This window comes from Sesamum indicum, linkage group LG3 (genome assembly GCF_026168435.1).
Source record: "Sesamum indicum cultivar Baizhima isolate 11 linkage group LG3, ASM2616843v1, whole genome shotgun sequence".
NCBI lineage: Eukaryota > Viridiplantae > Streptophyta > Magnoliopsida > Lamiales > Pedaliaceae > Sesamum > Sesamum indicum.
The window spans coordinates 5887978-5906400 of NC_142659.1; the positions used below are offsets into that span (position 1 = coordinate 5887978).

At 39.4% G+C, this 18423-nt stretch overlaps 4 protein-coding genes across 6 annotated transcripts; all 4 read left to right on the plus strand.

Moving 5' to 3' along the window:
* On the plus strand, window positions 1-5287 carry LOC105157316 (AAA-type ATPase family protein). Of its 3 annotated transcripts, none has more exons than XM_011073707.3 (8): window positions 1-436; window positions 1245-2954; window positions 3039-3258; window positions 3448-3630; window positions 3739-3954; window positions 4206-4743; window positions 4884-4944; window positions 5037-5287. In XM_011073707.3, the coding sequence occupies exons 2-8, from the start codon at window positions 1329-1331 to the stop codon at window positions 5112-5114; spliced, it is 2922 nt and encodes a 973-aa protein (XP_011072009.1). In that variant the 5' UTR covers window positions 1-436; window positions 1245-1328; the 3' UTR covers window positions 5115-5287. The 3 variants fall into 3 exon arrangements, with proteins under 3 accessions (XP_011072009.1, XP_011072010.1, XP_020547957.1); XM_011073708.3 differs by having other exon boundaries at window positions 1-286; XM_020692298.2 differs by lacking the exon at window positions 1-436 and adding an exon at window positions 484-809.
* Window positions 5288-7931: 2644 nt separating this feature from the next.
* Window positions 7932-9056, plus strand: LOC105157488 (uncharacterized). Its single transcript, XM_011073893.1, has one exon. It carries the CDS (start codon window positions 7932-7934, stop codon window positions 9054-9056), a length of 1125 nt encoding a protein of 374 aa, XP_011072195.1.
* Window positions 9057-10618: 1562 nt separating this feature from the next.
* LOC105157489 (uncharacterized) lies at window positions 10619-11695 on the plus strand. Its single transcript, XM_011073894.1, has one exon. It carries the CDS (start codon window positions 10619-10621, stop codon window positions 11693-11695), a length of 1077 nt encoding a protein of 358 aa, XP_011072196.1.
* A 563-nt stretch (window positions 11696-12258) lies between these two features.
* LOC148788623 (uncharacterized) lies at window positions 12259-12678 on the plus strand. Its single transcript, XM_088878062.1, has one exon. The coding sequence runs from the start codon at window positions 12259-12261 to the stop codon at window positions 12676-12678; it is 420 nt and encodes a 139-aa protein (XP_088734188.1).
* The last annotated feature ends 5745 nt before the right edge of the window (window positions 12679-18423 follow it).

Below are 18423 nucleotides of genomic sequence, written 5' to 3' on the forward strand. Positions count from 1 at the left end.
AAACATCACACACATGACAAGAGAATATCTGCAGAAAAAGAAAAAAGAAAACTTATCTGAAAATAAAATCCCTATTTGGAATAATCCTCTCACTTCATTTTCAATTTGAATCAAAGTAAATAAACTGAGCTGTTTGAATTCAATGAGATGGCATGCATTTCACCCTTTGCCCCATTAATGACATTTACTGCGTCGCCACTCATTACCACCTCCAAGAACGTGACTTGACCTCTGTTCTTGAGGCCGAGGGCTGTGTGTATAGTGCGTGTATAGTGTGTGTATAGAGGTAAAGTACGATTTTTTTCAGGAGACAAAACAATCTTTTCTTTGTGGGTCTACCGAAATTCTCGTACCCATTTGAAAATTTTTGCTTCTTGTGGATCTCAAGGGGATGGAGACGACGTTTGTGTAGCTGCTTCTTCAATCCACTGGTTTTGTGCGTTGTTTTTTTGCTTCCATTGTTTTCAAAGTTGTCGTTTTTCCACCTTGTTTCTTACAATGTAGGGAGTAGTATAATATGGTACTAGAGTATGGATTTTAATGAAGAAATATTAGTCTACTATTTGTTTATTATTGTGTGAGTTTTCGAATTTCAAGAATCTTTTCTTTTTTTCCTTTTCTTTTGACTGAGAGGGGGTTGTTTAATGTATGCTAACATTTGTTTATGTTTGAGTTTTTATCTCTTTGTGCGTGTTTGTAGTATTTGGTGAGTGATGGCGTACCGTTTTGTGTGTTTGTGTGTGTTCTGGTGAAAATGGTGACTTCTGGTGTTTTCAACTTTTTGTAGTGTTGTTCTCTGAGAAAAAAAGGTGATACGTTGTGCTGTACCTCTTGTACGTGCCTTTCATGTTTGCTTTTGATTTTTCCCCTTTTTGGTGAGTTTCAGGTGCTCCTAAAGAAATCCCAGAAAGTAGTACATTGCCATTGTGATGCTACTGGGTGACTAATAAAGGCTTTTTGAAAACTGAATGAGCACAGTTTTGGTTTGCCATGAAAATCCCATTTTCTGGAGGAATATAATTTTTGAAGTTTCACTTGTTTTTCTTTCTACTTTCCTACAGTTTTACAGCCAACTTCTTCAGTAGTCTGGATATGCATGCTCAAAATTCCAATCTTGAAAGATTTGAAGATTATATTTTCCATACTTTTTCTTTATTTCTCTTGGGAATCTTGTTTTTGGGTGGAAAGAATGAGGTTCAAATTACACAATGTCCTTCTGAATGCCTAGTTTTGGTGTTTTCCAGGTTGATATTGCAGTTCACCTTGATGGTTCCTAGCTATCAAATGTTCTTAAGTCTGTGATAGTTTTCATTTTGTTACTCAAAGAAATGGATGGCCGGCGGCATTCTGTTGATGTTCCTATATCAAGAACACTGGTAGCACTCAGGAGAGTGAGGTCTCTTAGGGATCCATCTACCAACTCTATGAGCAAATTTTCTGCCTTGGTTGACAATGTGAACTGGGAAACAAATTCCATCAATGGGATCACTTTAGGATTTGAAAATAGTTTCCGCAGAGGCACAACTGATAACAATGTCCCAGGATGTAGAAGGGAGGAGGAGCAACATGTGAGTGACCACGAATTATATTATGGTTCAAGACATTGTAATCCAAGGTTGGTTTCTCCTGAAACAATTGGGGGCACGGTTGGAAACGCAGGTTCTACACCTCAAAGGTCATTTCATGTTGGAGGCTCGGGTTCACATCCCGTTAACCTGGACATGGGGTGTAATGAGAAAACATTGAGTGAGCGACATTGCAAAGATTATGATGATAAAGGATTGGAATTCACCCGTGTGACAGCTTCGGGTGACTGCATCGAGGGTTCAGGTTCCTGCAACGAACCAGATGAGATACCAAAGCTAGCTGAAAAGAGGCGTCGTGGTGGGTCAAAATGCAAAATCTGGCATCGGAAGCTTGAAGGATTGTCTAGAGTAACAGCTGGTGATGTTTCGAGCCGTGCATCAAGTCCATGCTTGTCTATTCCTGAAGCTACAAAGGAACGTTCAAGTCAGGGAATGTCATTGTATAGAAATGAAGACGTTAGTTTGATGGAGTCTTGTCATCAAGGATGCGGAATAGGTAGCTGCTGGTCAAGAACTGCCAAATTTAGAGAACCAAGTATTCTTGCTGATGTTGAGGAACAGCCTCTTTTGTTAGAGAATGCTGGCCAAGTACTGGCAACTAGGGAGAGCATGGACTGGAAGCACAATCGTGAAGGAGTTAGTCCATACATGGGAAGTCCTAGAAATCTCTGCCAAAAGTTTATGCCAAAATCATTCGGCGAATTAGTTGGGCAGAATACAGTAGCAACCTCTCTGTTGAGTGCAATCTCTAGTAGGCAGATAAGTTCCTTATATCTCTTCCATGGGCCCCGTGGAACTGGAAAAACATCTGCTTCAAGAATATTTGCTGCTGCGTTAAATTGTCTTTCTCCTGAGATTACAGGACAGTGTGGCTTGTGCCAAGAATGTATTTCGTTCTTCTCTGGAAAGAGTAGGGATGTTAAAGAAGTGGACTCAGTGAGAATCAATAGAATTCAAAGGTGTGGATCGTTTATTAAGAATGCAGGGGCTTCTCCAGTTTCCTCTCGATTTAAGGTTTATGTTTTTGAGGAGTGCCACCTGTTGCACCGAGAAACATGGGCAATTATATTGAACGGCCTTGAGGGGCTTCCTCAACATGTTGTCTTCATAATGGTCACTCCTTACCTTGATAAGCTTCCCCATAGTGCTGTATCAAAGTCTCAAAGATATCTTTTCCAAAAGGTCAAAGAAGCTGATATCAGCAGCAGGTTGCGGAAAATATGTGTTCAAGAAGGTCTTGACTTTGATGAGGATGCTTTAAACTTCATAGCAAATAAATCGAATGGTTCACTTCGGGATGCAGATATGATGCTTGATCAGCTGAGTCTGCTTGGAAAGAAGATAACTGTGCCATTGGTTTATGAAGTAGTAAGTTTTAAATAATTCTTCTGATTCATTTTAACTTGCAAAACCATTCTGATCCCAAGTCTCACTTGATGTTAATTGTTGCAGAACGGAGTTGTTTCTGATGATGAATTGCTTGATTTACTATATCTTGCGTTGTCTTCCGACGCTTCAAATACAGTAAAAAGGGCCAGAGAGCTAATGAGATCAAGAATAGATCCTTTGCAGCTGATAGCACAATTGGCAAATCTCATAATGGACATTCTTGCTGGGAAATGTCCAGACGGTGTTTCTGAGGTCAGAAGGAAGCTTTTCGGAACAGATAATTGTATGTTCCAAATAACTGTCCTTGGTTTATATAAGTGCTTGCAACTTAACGCCTTTGCTTTCTGGTTCTTTGCAATTTTTGGTGATAGGATGATTCATTCCAACTGGTGCTTAAATTGATAACATGTGAAGTTTTCCAAGCATTCTTTTCAGTGGCTTGCTTCACAAATATTTTTTATCATGCCTGCAGCTGAAGCTGACATGCAGCAACTAAGTCACGCGCTGAAAGTACTCTCAGATACTGAGAAACAGTTGAGAATGTCAAAGAATCAGACAACATGGCTCACCGTAGCTCTTCTCCAGCTAAGCTCTCCAGGATCTTTGCGTGATGTGAGTGATGCGAGGTTGAGCATGAAAACATTACACCCACAAGGTTAGAACAACCCTGGAAACTCTTTTAGTCGTAATTTTTAGGACATAACTGCTGGTCGGTTGTACAAAATTCTTTATTGTACTACCTCAGGCAAGTTCTACTTTGCAGATGGTGACTTTCACAGCAGATCATCAACCGGCGAGAGTTTGAAGCTCCCTATCGCATTTGCTTGTGAGGATGTTGGATCTCGGAAAATAGGAACACAGGATGATAAGGAAATCTTGGAGTTGATCTGGATGAGAGCTATTGGAATGTGCACATCAAGTTCTCTCAAGAAATTCCTTCTAAAACGGGGAAAGTTGGTGTCTATTCATCTCTCCCAAGGTAACCTAACTGTGGTCGAACTTGATTCCACTTGCATATCTAGCATCCCACTTCGGTAAAACTTGAAAATGGTTTACAAAGTAAAGGCGATCTAAGTTTGAAGGACGTGTCTGTAACACCATTTGCTTTAGCAAAAATAAAATTCACTGTTAGAATAGCTTAGATGTGTAATTGAAGTTTGATCGTCTTCATTATGCATACACGTTGCATCTATGGTTCTGGAATGTGACGGATTCTTGCTCTATATGCAGGTATAGCAGTGGCTGAATTGGAGTTTGATCATCCTGACTATGTATCTAAAGCAGAAAAGTCGTGGAAAATGATTGCTGGTGCACTTCAACATATGCTCGGTCATAACGTGGAACTAAGAATAAACCTTGCATGTAATGCGTCAAACAAAGACGTGAAGTTCAAGAAACCGTATTTCAGTCTTTTCAGTTGCTCACGCAGAGTGCATCTGAGGTCACAGTTTTCTGCAGAAAGTACAAGCAATGCTTCAGAAACCTCTGACTCAACTCCAACAGCAGTCATAACAAGGGACAAATATGTTGAAACGTGTTCCTCTGATTGGACGTCTCAAGTCTCACATACATGTTGCCGTGGAAAGGAGCTTTTCAGGACCATAAGAAGCAACAATGGAAATGCTTTAAGCATTGGAGTGAGTACACGCAATGACTTCTTGCAAGATAGCACCGCAAGAGGGGATCAGTCAGGAGCTTATCCATTGACCAAGCAAATTGACAAAGGTTGTCCAAATTCAGTCTCCTTCAAGCCCGAAAGTAAACCGGGGTATGTTTTAAGAATCTTGAATACAAAACTTACATCCTTAATGAGAATCTTGATTACTTGAACGTACTATGTTTAGAAATGACAATCATCATCTATTTATGCTTGAAACGACTGTTCTCTGCATTGTTCTCTGTTGTTAGGAGTCGAAAGGAGCACTCAAAATTTCATTGTTGGAGAACTGCCATGTTTCCTTTCCGCAAGGTAATACGGAACTTCTCCGCATAGTTTTGATGAGGGAACTCCAACATTGATGATTAATACTTGAGTGAAACCAAAATCCAATGAATCTGCAGGCATGGCAACTGAGGCATCATCAGCCCCGGAGCGAGTGCTTGGTCGAATACGCCCTACATTGTGCTGCTGCAAACTAGCTCATCAGCCGACGTTGTGGACGAAACTGACTATTCCAACAATTGTCAAGATACATTTTCGTTCGCCCGTACACAAACAACGGGGTAATCATCTGTTTTTGTAGCAAGAAACTGCTGTTTCTCATTACCAGTAAATGAAGTTCATCTATAGAAAGTGTTGAGATTTCCTGAAACTCTGGTCTCTGAATTCATGTTTGTCTGCTTTGTCTCCTTCATTTCTTTCTCAATGAATGCTATAAGAAAATTCACTCTACACCTCTCCGGTAACTGCGTAAGACATTAAATTCAGTTGAGGGCAAATTATAGGTCATGAAGGAACAAGTATGGATTGGATTTTCTATTCTATATCTTATTGTAATTTTATTCTATTTAACATATTCGATGTCGTTGTACCCTCGATAATATAAAAAAGAATTATGATGTGAGATACAGAGAATTTCTTTTGTAAAAACAACAATCATGGCCCGAGAATTAAAAAGAAAAAAAGTATGTTAAGAGAAAAACACGTGAGGTAAGAGAAAAAAAAAATATTATAATCATCAACTTAATAAAAATTAAAAAAATTGTAAAGAAAAGAAATATGAAGAAGTTTTATGTGTGAGAAACAATGGAGTTGGTGAGAGAAAAAAATTATAATTGTGAAATTATTAAAAAAAATAAAATTACTATTCTGACCCAATTTTTTTTTTATAAGAAAGAGATGAATCAAAAGAATAAATTTGAGTATTCAAAAGTTGGTACAATAAAAGGGTTTTCTTTTATATTAGTATAGGGTTAATTACATCTAGACCCTTTTAAAAATATAAAATTATACTTTTTTCTAAAAAAATTTAAAATTATACTTACACCCCCTCTAAAAATTTTTATTTACACTTGGCTCCTTTTTTGTAAAGATTTGATAAAAAGATATTGTCGTTACAAAAAAAAAAAAAATATACATAAATTTTTAATTTCATCTCTCATTTAGCATTTTCATATAATAATTTTGTATTTATAAAGAAAAATGTAATAATATCAACATCACTCTACATATATATATATTACATTTATCCCCTTATAAATATAAAATACATCATTCTCTTAAATAAAGGGCAAAATTAAAAATTTATGTAACTTTTGTTGTTGACTTTAATATTTTATGTCAAAACACTAACGGAAATTGCTCATGTGTAAATAGAGAATTTTTAGACGGGGTGTAAATATAATTTTGATTTTTCTTTTTGCAGAAAAATATAATCTCATATTTTCAGAAAGAGATTTAAGTGTGATTAACCCTAACTATATGACGTATTATTTATAATGAGCCCTTAAAAAATTAAATTTAATAATCTCTTTTGATCATCATTGATATTTTTCACTCATTTCACCTTATCAAGACAATTCTTTTTTTTACTTTAAAATTAGTCTTGAAGTTATTTGTACGTTTTATGGTCTATCTCAAAAAATTAATTACACAATTCTGTATTTACAAAAGAATTAGTTTGGCAGTGATATGCATGAAACCATCTACATATATTTTAAAATAATCTTCTGTGTATAACATAACACACGTCATATAATGAGTACCAATTAAATCTAATCTAAGTTAGAAATTCATACGGTTACTTTCTTTTATCGGGGACAGAAGACGAAAGGACATAAAAGGGCAAAACAGGCTTTTCATAATAAAAAAGGACCAAAGGAAGCATATATTTTTAGCCTACCCAGCAAATTACCAAGTTGCCCATAACCACAACACCATAAACACGTGTTGATAATTAATTCGAGGACAAAATTATAATTTCAATATTAGCCTTCATAAATACGCTTGTATAGTGATGGGGGAAGCCCAAATTTGACAAAAATACCCTTAATGAGGGGCATTTCAGTAATCTGACCATGCTTGACCCGTGCCCTGCTGAAATGGGTCGGATAGAACCCGCCCAAAAAAATGAGGACCCGACACGATGATAACCGTCCAATTGGATATGCAAGCACCCAGATGATGACGTGTGGCCCAACCCACCGTACACACATGGAACTATAAATACCCCTACTCGTCATTTTCAGAGGTAACTGTTGTCTATTTACTTGCGACCTACTATCTGAATTCGCACATTTTTACCTTGATTAACCTAACTTGAGCACTGGAGGGTCATAGTCGGGGACCCACCCGACGAGCTTCACGTTCGTGCTTCAATTCTCAGGGCCAAAACACTGGATCTGGTGAGGATATGTGGCCGAATACGATCAACAACCGCGGTCGCTTATTTCGAGCTCGATCAGTTGGCGCCGTCTATGGGAACCTGAGGATCGCCAGTTTGGAGATGGAAGGATCTTCGAGGAGGAATGTGTACACCAGGGAGAAAGTGGCGGAACAAGGAAGTCCTATGATACAAATAACAAAAGGAGAGTTACAAAGGATGATGGAGGAAGCTGAAAGGAATGCGATCGTCGCATACGAAAGGCGAACTGCGATTCCGATGGTAAATGAAGCAGTGAGGAGGCAACTGTTTCGTGAAAAGGTCGAAAGAACGATAGAGGTGGCGAGCCGAAGGGATCAAGAGCAGACACGAGGACTTGCAACCTCAGAGGCGGGATCTAGCAATAGAGGAAAGATTAAGGCACGAGAGCCAGCTATATCGAAAGCCGAGGTCGATAATGTGAGCAAATACGACTTCTAGAAAAGCAGATCGAGGAACTCAAGACGCGTGGGGAGATAGTTGCACATAACCGAAGTTCTCCATTCAACAACAAAATACTCACCCAGGTGGTCGAGCTTGGTTTCAGGATGCCGAATCTTAGAAATATGATGGGACGAAGGACCCGTTGGAGCACATGGCAGCATTCGAGTTGGTGATGAACTTATATGGACAGTCTGGTCCAATTATGGCTAAATTATTCGTAACCACTCTTGCAGGTAAAGCGCAGGAATGGTTCACTAGCCTCCCAAGTGGAAGCATAGAAACTTACGAGCAATTGACGCAAAAATTCAGCTTTCATTTTGCGAGCAAGAGGAAGCAAAAAAGGTCAGCTACTCATTTATTTACCATCCGTCAAGGAGAGAGCGAGCCGCTTAAGAAATTTATGGGTACATTTAACAATGAAACGCTGGAGGTCCAAGACCTGAGAATAGACATGATGGTAAGCATATTGATTCATGGATTAAAGAAAGGACCATTAGCGTCGGCGTTAGCGCGCAACCCGCCCACAGATGTAGAGCAGTTGATGGCTATGGCACAAAAATACATAGATGAAGAGGAAATGAATGCGATGAAAGACGGGGAATGGAGAACCAGACTCCAAGATCGAGGTTTTTCAAGAACGAGGGAGCGCAAAGAGGGCGGTAGTAGTAAACCAGATAAAGGGAAGGAACCACTTTATAAGCCGAAGTTCCACAATTACACTCCGCTGGGAATGACTCGATCTAAAGCATTAATGTTGGTGGAGAACGCGGATGTGTTAAAGTGGCCTCGTCATACCAGTTATACACCTTCTAAAAAATTCTCTAACAAGTATTGCAGGTTTTATTGGGAGAAAGGTCACGACACGGAAGATTGTTTCCAATTGAAGGATGAAATCGAAAGGCTGGTCAGGCAGGGATACTTCAGGGATTATGTTACAAATGAAAGCAAGGCCAAGCATAATGAGCAAAGGAGCCGGTCAAGGAGTAGGGATCGCTATCCAAATAACCCGCGAACAGATGCGCTCGCTAACAGGGATAATGCCCCTGTGAAAGGAGTAATAAATACGATAGCCGGGGGACCAAGTGCAAGGGATTCCAAAAGGAAGAGAAAGCAATGCGAGAGAGCAAGTTACTCGGGTCGAGGTCGCGAGTTTGTCCTGAATGTGTGCGAGGAGGAAGAGATATCATTCAACAGCAAGGATAGGCCCCATGAGGTGGATCAGCAGAATGACCCTATGGTCATAAAAAATGGATGTCGCAAATTTCACAGTACATAAGGTGTTAGTAGATAATGGAAGCTCAGCGGATATAATATTTTTAGATATCGTGAGGAAAATGGGGTTAGACAATGTTGAGTTAGAGCCTGTGAGGACGCCATTGGTGGGTTTTGGAGGCGGCGAGGTCGCATCTTTAGGGACCCTAAACCTGCCGGTTTCCTTAGGAGTCGAGCCAAGGCGCCAGACAGTGATGGTAAAATTCCTAGTGGTGGATACACCATTTGCCTACAATGTGATACTAAGAAGGCCAGGTTTGAACCTCTTCAGGTCTGTCGTATCAACTTACCACATGAAAATGAAGTTCCCAACAAAGAATGGTGTGGGCGAGGTCGTGTGCGATCGTCAGGAGGCCAAAAGGTGCTACAATCTGTCTGTGATAGGCACCAAGGGGAAGAAACAAAAAGGCGAGGGAAATCCGGAACCGCGACCATATGAGGCAGAGCGCATGAAACCAAGCGAGGAATACAAGGCGGTCGAGCTCGTGATCGGGGACCAAATGAAAACCATCAAGATAGGAGTCCATATAGGAGGGCTAGAAACAACAATGATCGAATTCTTAAGGGAGAACATGGATATGTTCGCTTGGAGTTCATCTGATTTCAAAGGTATCAACCTTGAGCTGATCGTACACAGGCTCAACGTCGATCTAGCTGCGCGACGCGTCCGACAGAAGAAAAGGTCGTTTGGAGTAGTGAAGAACCAGATCATTGAGCAGGAGGTCAACAAGTTGTTGAAGGCCGGATATGTATCAAAGATTCAATACACCGAGTGGCTTTCGGACGTGGTTGTAGTCCCAAAAGCTTCTGGGAAATGGCGCATGTGCACGGACTTCACGGATTTAAACAAGGCATGTCTAAGGGATCCTTACCCCCTACCTCGAATAGACACCCTAGTGGACTCCACAGCCGGGTTTGAAATGTTCTCGATGATGGATGCCTATCAAGGGTACCATCAAATTTTTATGGCAAAAGAAGATCGCGATAAAACTTCTTTCATAACGGAAGGTGGAATCTACTGTTACAATGTGATGCCATTCAGATTGAAGAACGCTGGGGCTACCTACCAACGGTTAGTAAACAAGATGTTCAACCAATTGATAGGGAAGTCAATGGAAGTGTATGTTAATGATATGCTCGTAAAGAGCAAGAAAGCAAATAGCTACCTCGAGCACCTGAAGCAAGCCTTTGACATAATGAGGTCTTTCGGGATGAAGTTGAATCCAGACAAATACACCTTTGGGGTAGGAGGAGGAAAATTTTTGGGATACATGGTCAGCAAGCGTGGGATCGAAGCCAACCCGGAGAAGATTGAGGCTATCCAGAAGTTGCGATCCCCGACCACAATCAAAGAAGTCCAAAAACTAACAAGTAAGATTCGCATCCCAGAATCGGTTTATTTCGCGGTCTGCTGATAGAAGTTTACCATTTTTCAAAGTGTTGAGAAAAAGAAAGGATTTCCAATCGGATGATGAATGTGAAAAAACTTTACAAGATCTAAAATATTATTTGGTAAAACCCCGGTTGTTGGCTAACCCAAGGGAAGGAGAGGAACTGCTTTTATATATGGCAGTGTCGGAGAATACGGTGAGTTCAGTCCTGGTTCGAGAGGAAGGACGAAGCCAGAATCCTATATACTATGTTAGCAAGATGCTGCAAGGAGCGGAGAAACGATACTTCGAGATGGAGAGATTGGCACTTGCGTTGGTCGTTACCGCAAGGAAACTTCGACCTTACTTTCAGTCCCACAAGATCGTTGTGCTTACAAATCATCCATTGAAGCACGTCATGACACGTCCCGAGGGTTCTGGAAGGTTAGTGAAATGGGCAATAGAGTTGGGGAAATATGACATAGACTACCGAGCCAGGGTCGCACAAAAAGCACAAGTAGTGGCAGATTTCATGGTCGAATTAATGGGGGATCCAGCCGAGGAATCTAAGGGAAAGTGGATGCTGCATGTAGATGGGTCTTCAAACGCTAGTAACAGAGGAGCAGGAATTTGGATTCAAGGTCCTGAAAGAATCGAGATCGAAGTTGTAGCGAAGCTATTCTTTTCAGTCACCAACAACGAAGCAGAATATGAGGCCATGATCTTAGGACTGGAGCTAGCGCATGAGACAGGAGCCAAGGACTTAGAGGTATTCACAGATTTCCAATTGGTCGCTATGCAAGTAGAGGGAACTTATGAAACGCGAGAAAGGACGATGGTCTCTTACAAAGAGATCGTGCAAGGGTGGATGGGCAGGTTCTATAGCTGCACGATCCAGCAAATCCCCCGCAATGAAAATGATGAGGCAGATGCATTATCGAAGTTTGGAGCAACCATGTCTGGGATTAGAGATCGCAAAATCACAGCGTTGGTGCGAGAGAGAGCTGCGATCGGAAAGAGCGTGTACGTGAACTTAGTCGAGGAGTCCAAATCTTGGAAGGACGAGATCGTGGGATATTTGCAGGATGGTACCTTGCCTTCCGACCCTGTTCGAGCAAAGAGAATCAAATTTTATGCGATTTGTTTCACCATTATTTCAGGACAGCTATACAAGAGAACTGTGGATGGACCATTGCTGAAGTGCTTGAATCCTGAGCGAGCAGAATATGTATTGAGGGAAATACAGGCAGCTGCGGCAATTATTCTGGAGTAAGGTTCCTGGTGCAAAAGGTCATGAAGCAAGGGTATTTTTGGCCTTTTATGGTGAAACACGCAAAGGAGTTTGTTAAGAAGTGCGACAGTTGCCAAAGGTATGCGTCACTGATAGATCGACCAGCTTCTCCCTTAGAGCCGATTAAGATAGTTTGTCCATTCAATCAATGGGGGATAGATATAGTGGGGCTATTTCCCCCTGCCCAGGGTCAGAAGAAATTTATCATTGTAGCAGTCGAATATTTCTCTAAATGGGTGAAGGCAGAAGCAGTCGCAAAGATTTCTAAGAAGGAGATGATCAACTTTATATGGAAAAACATCATTTGTAGGTTTGGGGTCCCTAGGGTGTTGATCTCCGATAATGGAACTCAGTTCCAAGGAAAACGGATCGTGGAATGGTGCAAGGAGCTGAAGATCGCGCAACACTTCACTACTGTAGCTCACCCTCAGGCAAATGGACAAACAGAGATGACCAATTGAACCATACTCCAATACTTGAAGAGGCGAATTGAAGTAAAGGGATCGTGGACCGAAGAGTTTCCAGGAGTCCTATGGGCCTATTGAATGACCACAAGAACCGCGACATGTGAGTCCCCTTTCTGCTTAGTCTATGGAACTGAAGCCATTATTCCTGCAGAAATTGGCAAGGAATCGCAGAGGATCTTAGCATACGATCCAGAAACAAATCTCCATGAGAGGGAGTTCGACCTTATGGTCATTGAAGAGAAGAGGAACGCAACCTACGCCAGAATACTACATCACAAAGGGATGATCATGAAGAACCACGACCAATGGCTAAAACCACGTCAGCTGCAGGTAGGAGACTTGGTACTAAAGAAGGTCGAAGCATCGAAGCATGTGGAAAAGCTCGATCCTGCTTGGGATGGTCCGTACAAAGTGGTGGAGATAAAAAAGAAAGGAACTTACAAATTACAAGACATGCAAGGGAAGGATCTTCCGCGATCGTGGAACATACAGACTTGAAGAAGTATTATGCGTGAAGCAATTTTGGGTGTCTATGAAAGGCCATCAACTCTTGTCTTGAGCCTGTGAAAGGCCATCAACTCTTGTCTTAAGCCTGGAAAAGGCTAGCTTATTTGTAAATTAACTTAGATAGGATCTCCTCAAATTTTTGTATATTATGGTCCCTGGAAAAGGCCAACTCGTTAAGATGTGCAATCTGAAAAAGATGCACTATATATTATGGTGCCTGAAAAAGGCCAACTCTTTTAAATGTGCGATCTGAAAAAGATGCATTGTATATTATTGTGCTTGAAAAAAGCCAACTCTTTTATATGTGCGATCTGAAAAGACGTACTCTATATTATGGTGCCTGAAAAAGGCCAACTCTTTAAGATGTGCGTTTTGAAAAAGACGCATTAAATATTATGGTGCCTAAAAAAGGCTAACTCTTTTAAACGTGCGATCTAAAAAAGATGCACTACATATTAAGGTGCCTGAAAAAGGCCAATTCTTTCAAATGTGCGATCTGAAAAAGATGCACTGCATATTAAGGTGCCTATAAAAGGCTAATTCTCTTAAATGTGCGATCTGAAAAAGATGCATTGCATATTAAGGTGCCTGAAAAAGGCCAATTCTTTTAAATGTGCAGTTTGAAAAAGATGCACTGCATATTAAGGTGCCTGAAATAGGCCAACTCTTTTAAATGTGCGATCGGAAAAAGATGCACTACATATTAAGGTACCTGAAAAAAGCCAATTCTTTTAAATGTGCGATCTAAAAAAGATGCACTGCATATTAAGGTGCCAGAAAAAGGACCAACTGTTTCAAACGTGCGATCTGAGAGTGATGAACTATGCATTAAGGGCCTGAGAAAGAATATGCGATCTAAAAGACTATACACATCGAAAGAGATGCATGGTATTGCGAGAAAAAAATGCCTTGCATTAAAAGACGGATAAGAAAATCCACGAGTATCGGGTGCGGTTAGAAATTACAAAAAGATTCCTTCTAAGGATTACATTGGCTGTAGCTCATATGAAAAAACAATCCTAAAGTGATCTAAAAAGAATTGATCTGCACAAAAGGGATTCTGTTAGAAGAGTTTGAGATCGTCACATCACCAAGTCATTAAGCAGAATATCGAACTTGCTTCCTTCATCTGAGAGAGCAGGGGCATCCTTGTAAGGTTGGAGGTTCTTATCCAGAGCAGGGTCCAAGCAGTCTTGATCGAAGCCTTCAGAGAAGGCACCAAGGGTGTTTGATTGGGCTTTGCAAGTGTTGAAGCCGTCGTTGAAGAAGTTTGCAGCTTCATTTCTACTGTCGTTTGGAAAGTGGTAGATTTGAGAAAATCACGAGCAGCGTGCAGTCGCGCTTCAGCAAGCAGCCTCTTGTGCTCTTCAATATGAATTCGATCAAACTTACCCTCTTCAATGCCGTCAAGGCGTCCAGCCTCGTAGCTTTCTTCCGATCCTTCCTCACGACCAGCGAGCACACCCTCCCTACGACCGTCAGAAAAGGCTTTGCCCCTAACCCTTTCCATTTCTGCCTGAAGCTCGGATATCTGGCTCTTGAGGCCCTCATTTTCTGTGACCAAGGTTACCTCTTTAGACTCCTTCTCAACAAACTCTTTTCGGAGGTCCTCTAGCTTTCTGTTAGCGATCAAGTGATTTTTCCGGTGGCTAGTGCATTTCAAAGCCATGTTGTGAGAGAGGGTCGCAGCCTGCAATAGAAATCACATCAGATATGTGTGAGGAATGCATTACACGTGTAAGTCAGAAATACATACCTGCATTAAAGCGTGGGCCAAATGTTCCTCAATGCGAGTGTGGGACAGTGTCAGCACGGATGCCTGATCGCGAGGGAGGATGATATTCTTGTATATCTCCCAAGAGGCTTGACCAGCGTCCCCCATACAGTACAGAACTCTTGCCCGAAATGTTCCACTTGGGGACGTAGCGCTCCCCCTCCAGCTTTTCCGTCTTATGATGATTGCATTTCAGCTCTTTGCGAGCATCTTTCCACCAATCGGTCACCTCCTTAAGAAGGTGATAATTGAGGCGTTCATCAGCAGCCGCCACAGTTAGCACACCGATATCCCGGGCTTCATCCCCACTCTTAGTTTTGGCAGATTTAGAAGTTTTAGAGCTCCCACTGCTGCTCTTATGCCTTCTATGCTTTTTATGCCTTTTGTGCTTGCCAGTAGGAAGATCCTCAGGTCGAGATTGCTTCTTTACATTGGTATCTTCAGGTCGCTTAATTTCTGGTCGCTCTACATCTTCTGCTGAAGGATCTTGACCTATGTCAACTGGCACTTCAGGGGTCTCCTCGCTATCTATCGGAATGAGAGCAGTTGTCTCAACATCTCGAGCATGAGAGGGGGTCGCTGTTAGTTCTGCAGAAGGGGTAACCGGTTTTGCACCAGCAGTGTTATTCAAGGATTGAAGATGTGCTGTGATCTGAGAATTCATGACGATCTCAACTGTAGCAGAAAGAAAAATAAAAAATAGGAACGTTTATAAGCAAATGGATTAAAGTAAGTATGAGAACGTCAACTAAGGACTCGTCTACTTGGAGGGGCGTTGGAGTAAGGCGAGCGAGCCATAGAACCTTTTCGGTCAGGAGCATTTTCGGATAAACCAATAAGCTGTGAGGCTATTTATTTGGTCGCCTTCCAGCCCCCTCCTTCAGTCCTAGGATGGGGTTTGTGTTTATTCCAACTGCAACGAAAATGCCACCCATGACCAGAGGGAGGTTGAACAAAAATGAACTTCTAACGCCAGGGGCCAACATTGGACTTCAGAGGTTCTAAGTATCTACACTCCTTTTTAGCAGATAGATAGAAGAAGCCTCTATCTGCCGACCTCTTTGAGGTCGTGAAGGTATACAACGACCAGAAGTTGTCAAAACTGGACTCAAAGCGAAGAGCCTTCATTATTATGATAAAGAAGATTATCTAACTAAAGGAATTGGGAGACAATTGCATGGGGCAAAGCCTCAAACGCTGAAGGATAGCTGCGACTGGAAGGGCTATGGGTAACCTCAATCCAACAGCGAAATGCGAGATGGAAAAAGCGCAAAATCCTAAGGGAGGGCGATGCATGCGTTCCAAGGATTTGGGGATCCTAATTTCAAATTCTAAAGGAATGAAAAAGCGTTCGCGTATTTTCTTGATAGGAGTTTTAACTTGACTCACTATGGCAGTCCAAGGTTTTCTTTCTAGCAGAGCTTCAAATTTTTCAAGAATAGTGGGCTTATCAGGATTACCTACAGGTAGAGCTAGCGGAAGCTTAGATTTAGATATCTTCCTAGTAGGTGGACTATTGGGGGTGAAAATGAGCGTGCAACGCCAGATCCAAGCAAGGTCGCTGACGACCCAGATCCCGAACTCTAAAACTAGAGTTAGAACTTAAGCTTGAGGAAGACATCGTACCTTGAGAAGAGGAGCGACCTTGGGAGACGAGTGGGTTGAGATCGTAGGCGTGGAGTGCGAGCAGACAGGGAAAAAAATTTGAATGCAATGCATATATATAGGAACACCCATGGAAAAATGCGATCGGACAGAAATGACAGGATTCCGACAAGTGGCATGGAGACAGACCTTCGTCAGACGATCAACGGTCGCAACGGATCAACTTCTTCAAAAGGCAATAAATTTCACTTTTAAAGAAGTGGGGGAGTAATGATGAGGAAGCCTAAATTTGACAAAAATACCCTTAATGAGGGGCATTTCAATAATCTGACCATGCTTGACCTGCACCTCGCTGAAATGGGTCGGATAGAACCTGTCCAGAAAAATGAGGGCCCGACACGATGATAACCGTTCGATTAGATACGCAAGCACCCAGATGATGACATGTGGCCCAAGCCACCATACACATTTGAAACTATAAATACCCCGACGCGTCATTTTCAGAGGTAACTGTTGTCTATTTACTTGCGACCTACTATCTGAGTTCGCACATTTTTACCTCGATTAACCTACCTTGAGCGTCGGAGGGTCGTAGTCGAGGATCTACTCGTCGAGCTTCACGTTCGTGTTTCTATTCTCAAGGCCCAAACACTGGATCTGGTGAGGATACGTGGCCGACGCGGTCGCTCATTTAGTATAAATAATAGGGTGAATTGCATAAACTCCTCCTGTGTTTTAATTTTTTAGCTAAAAATCTCTTATGTTAATTTTATAGGCAAAAAAACTTATGTATATTTTAAAACAATGCATACTCTCCCCTTTTGTTAATTAAGGCTAACGTCGTTATATTTTTCAAAAAATTGACCGTTATGCCCTTATGATGAGCCATGATCTTCACTATATAAGAATGAATGGTCCAAATTTTAAATTATTTTAAATATATATTTTATATTTTATATACATATGCTTATATATATGTATAGATTTATATATATATATATATATTTACATGTATATATATAGTTATACATAATATATATATAAATTATAAGACGGTGACGACAACAACCGCCTCTATGGGCAGCGACTCCGTGGGGACAGCGATTACGGAAGGCGGCGGCGTTGGCGGTGAGAAAGAAGATAGTTTTTGTTTTTCTATTTTATATAAATTTTGAAAACAAATCTGAATTTAAAAATTTTATTTTTTTGAAAAATAAGTACAAATTATTTAATTTTTCAAAATTTAAAAATAATAAAAAAACTATTACATTTTTATTTTTAATATATGGTAATTATAATTAAATATTATTTATAAATAATATAACTTAAAATAATTTATATACTTTTTTAGTGTTTGATATTTATTTGATTTAAATTAAATAATAATTTAATTTTAATTTTGTTATTAATATATTTGTTATGATTGATTTTTATTTATATTCATGTAAACATTTAAACTTGAAAAGTTAATTTTAATATATTAATTTTTGTATTGTGATTTGTTAATTTAAAATTTAATTAAAAATTATATATATTTTAAGAATTTTAATAAGTTAATTTTAATATATTAATTTTTGTATTGTGATTTGTTAATTTAAAATTTAATTAAAAATTATATATATTTTAAGAATTTTAATATTTAGCTAACATATTTTATAAATAAATAAAATTTAATAAATATATCAAAATTAAATAATAATTAAAATTAATCAATAATATATAAATTATTAACGAATTGAGCTAATTATTAGACGACTTTTAAAATCAAACTGATATTGATAATTTTTCAAACAACAAAAAGATATTTAAAATTATGCAAAAATCTGACAGGAGCTCATCGTAATTTAAAAATTGACAATTATCCACCTAAATTAACAAATGTAAATAATTAAAAAAAGTATCTTTTATTTACAATAAAGTAAAATATAATTAGTGAGTTAAATAGTTTGAATTTTAGTTTTTTTACGAACTCAAAGTCAACTAAAAAATGAGTACAATAAATATACAAAAAAAATTTATGAAAAGATTTTATTAATTCTGTGATGAAAATTAAGTTATTAACTATTTATTTTTTTAGATAAAAATAAATATTTAATATTTTTTTAACATATATATTTTTTTAAAAATATTTAATTTTTGGTTAAGCTTATATATATATATATACTTGTCAATTGTTTTTTAAAAAGCATATATGAGTTGTTGGTTATATTATATTTATTGTGTATTTACTATATGTATATATTAATTTATACTCCACTATTTAATGTAAATTCTTCACTTATTAAAAAAAATACTAAAATAGTTATGATTTAATGTGCAAAATACTAAAATATATTGTAAATAATAAAATTGTTCAA

Coding starts and splice junctions, on each gene's coding strand:
- LOC105157316 (XM_011073707.3), top strand. CDS start 1,329: ATGGATGGCCGGCGGCATTCTGTTGATGTTCCTATATCAAGAACACTG. Junction 3,631..3,738: donor GAAAACATTACACCCACAAG/GTTAGAACAACC, acceptor TCTACTTTGCAG/ATGGTGACTTTCACAGCAGA. Junction 4,744..4,883: donor AAGCCCGAAAGTAAACCGGG/GTATGTTTTAAG, acceptor CTCTGTTGTTAG/GAGTCGAAAGGAGCACTCAA.
- LOC105157488 (XM_011073893.1), top strand. CDS start 7,932: ATGGCAGCATTCGAGTTGGTGATGAACTTATATGGACAGTCTGGTCCA.
- LOC105157489 (XM_011073894.1), top strand. CDS start 10,619: ATGGCAGTGTCGGAGAATACGGTGAGTTCAGTCCTGGTTCGAGAGGAA.
- LOC148788623 (XM_088878062.1), top strand. CDS start 12,259: ATGACCACAAGAACCGCGACATGTGAGTCCCCTTTCTGCTTAGTCTAT.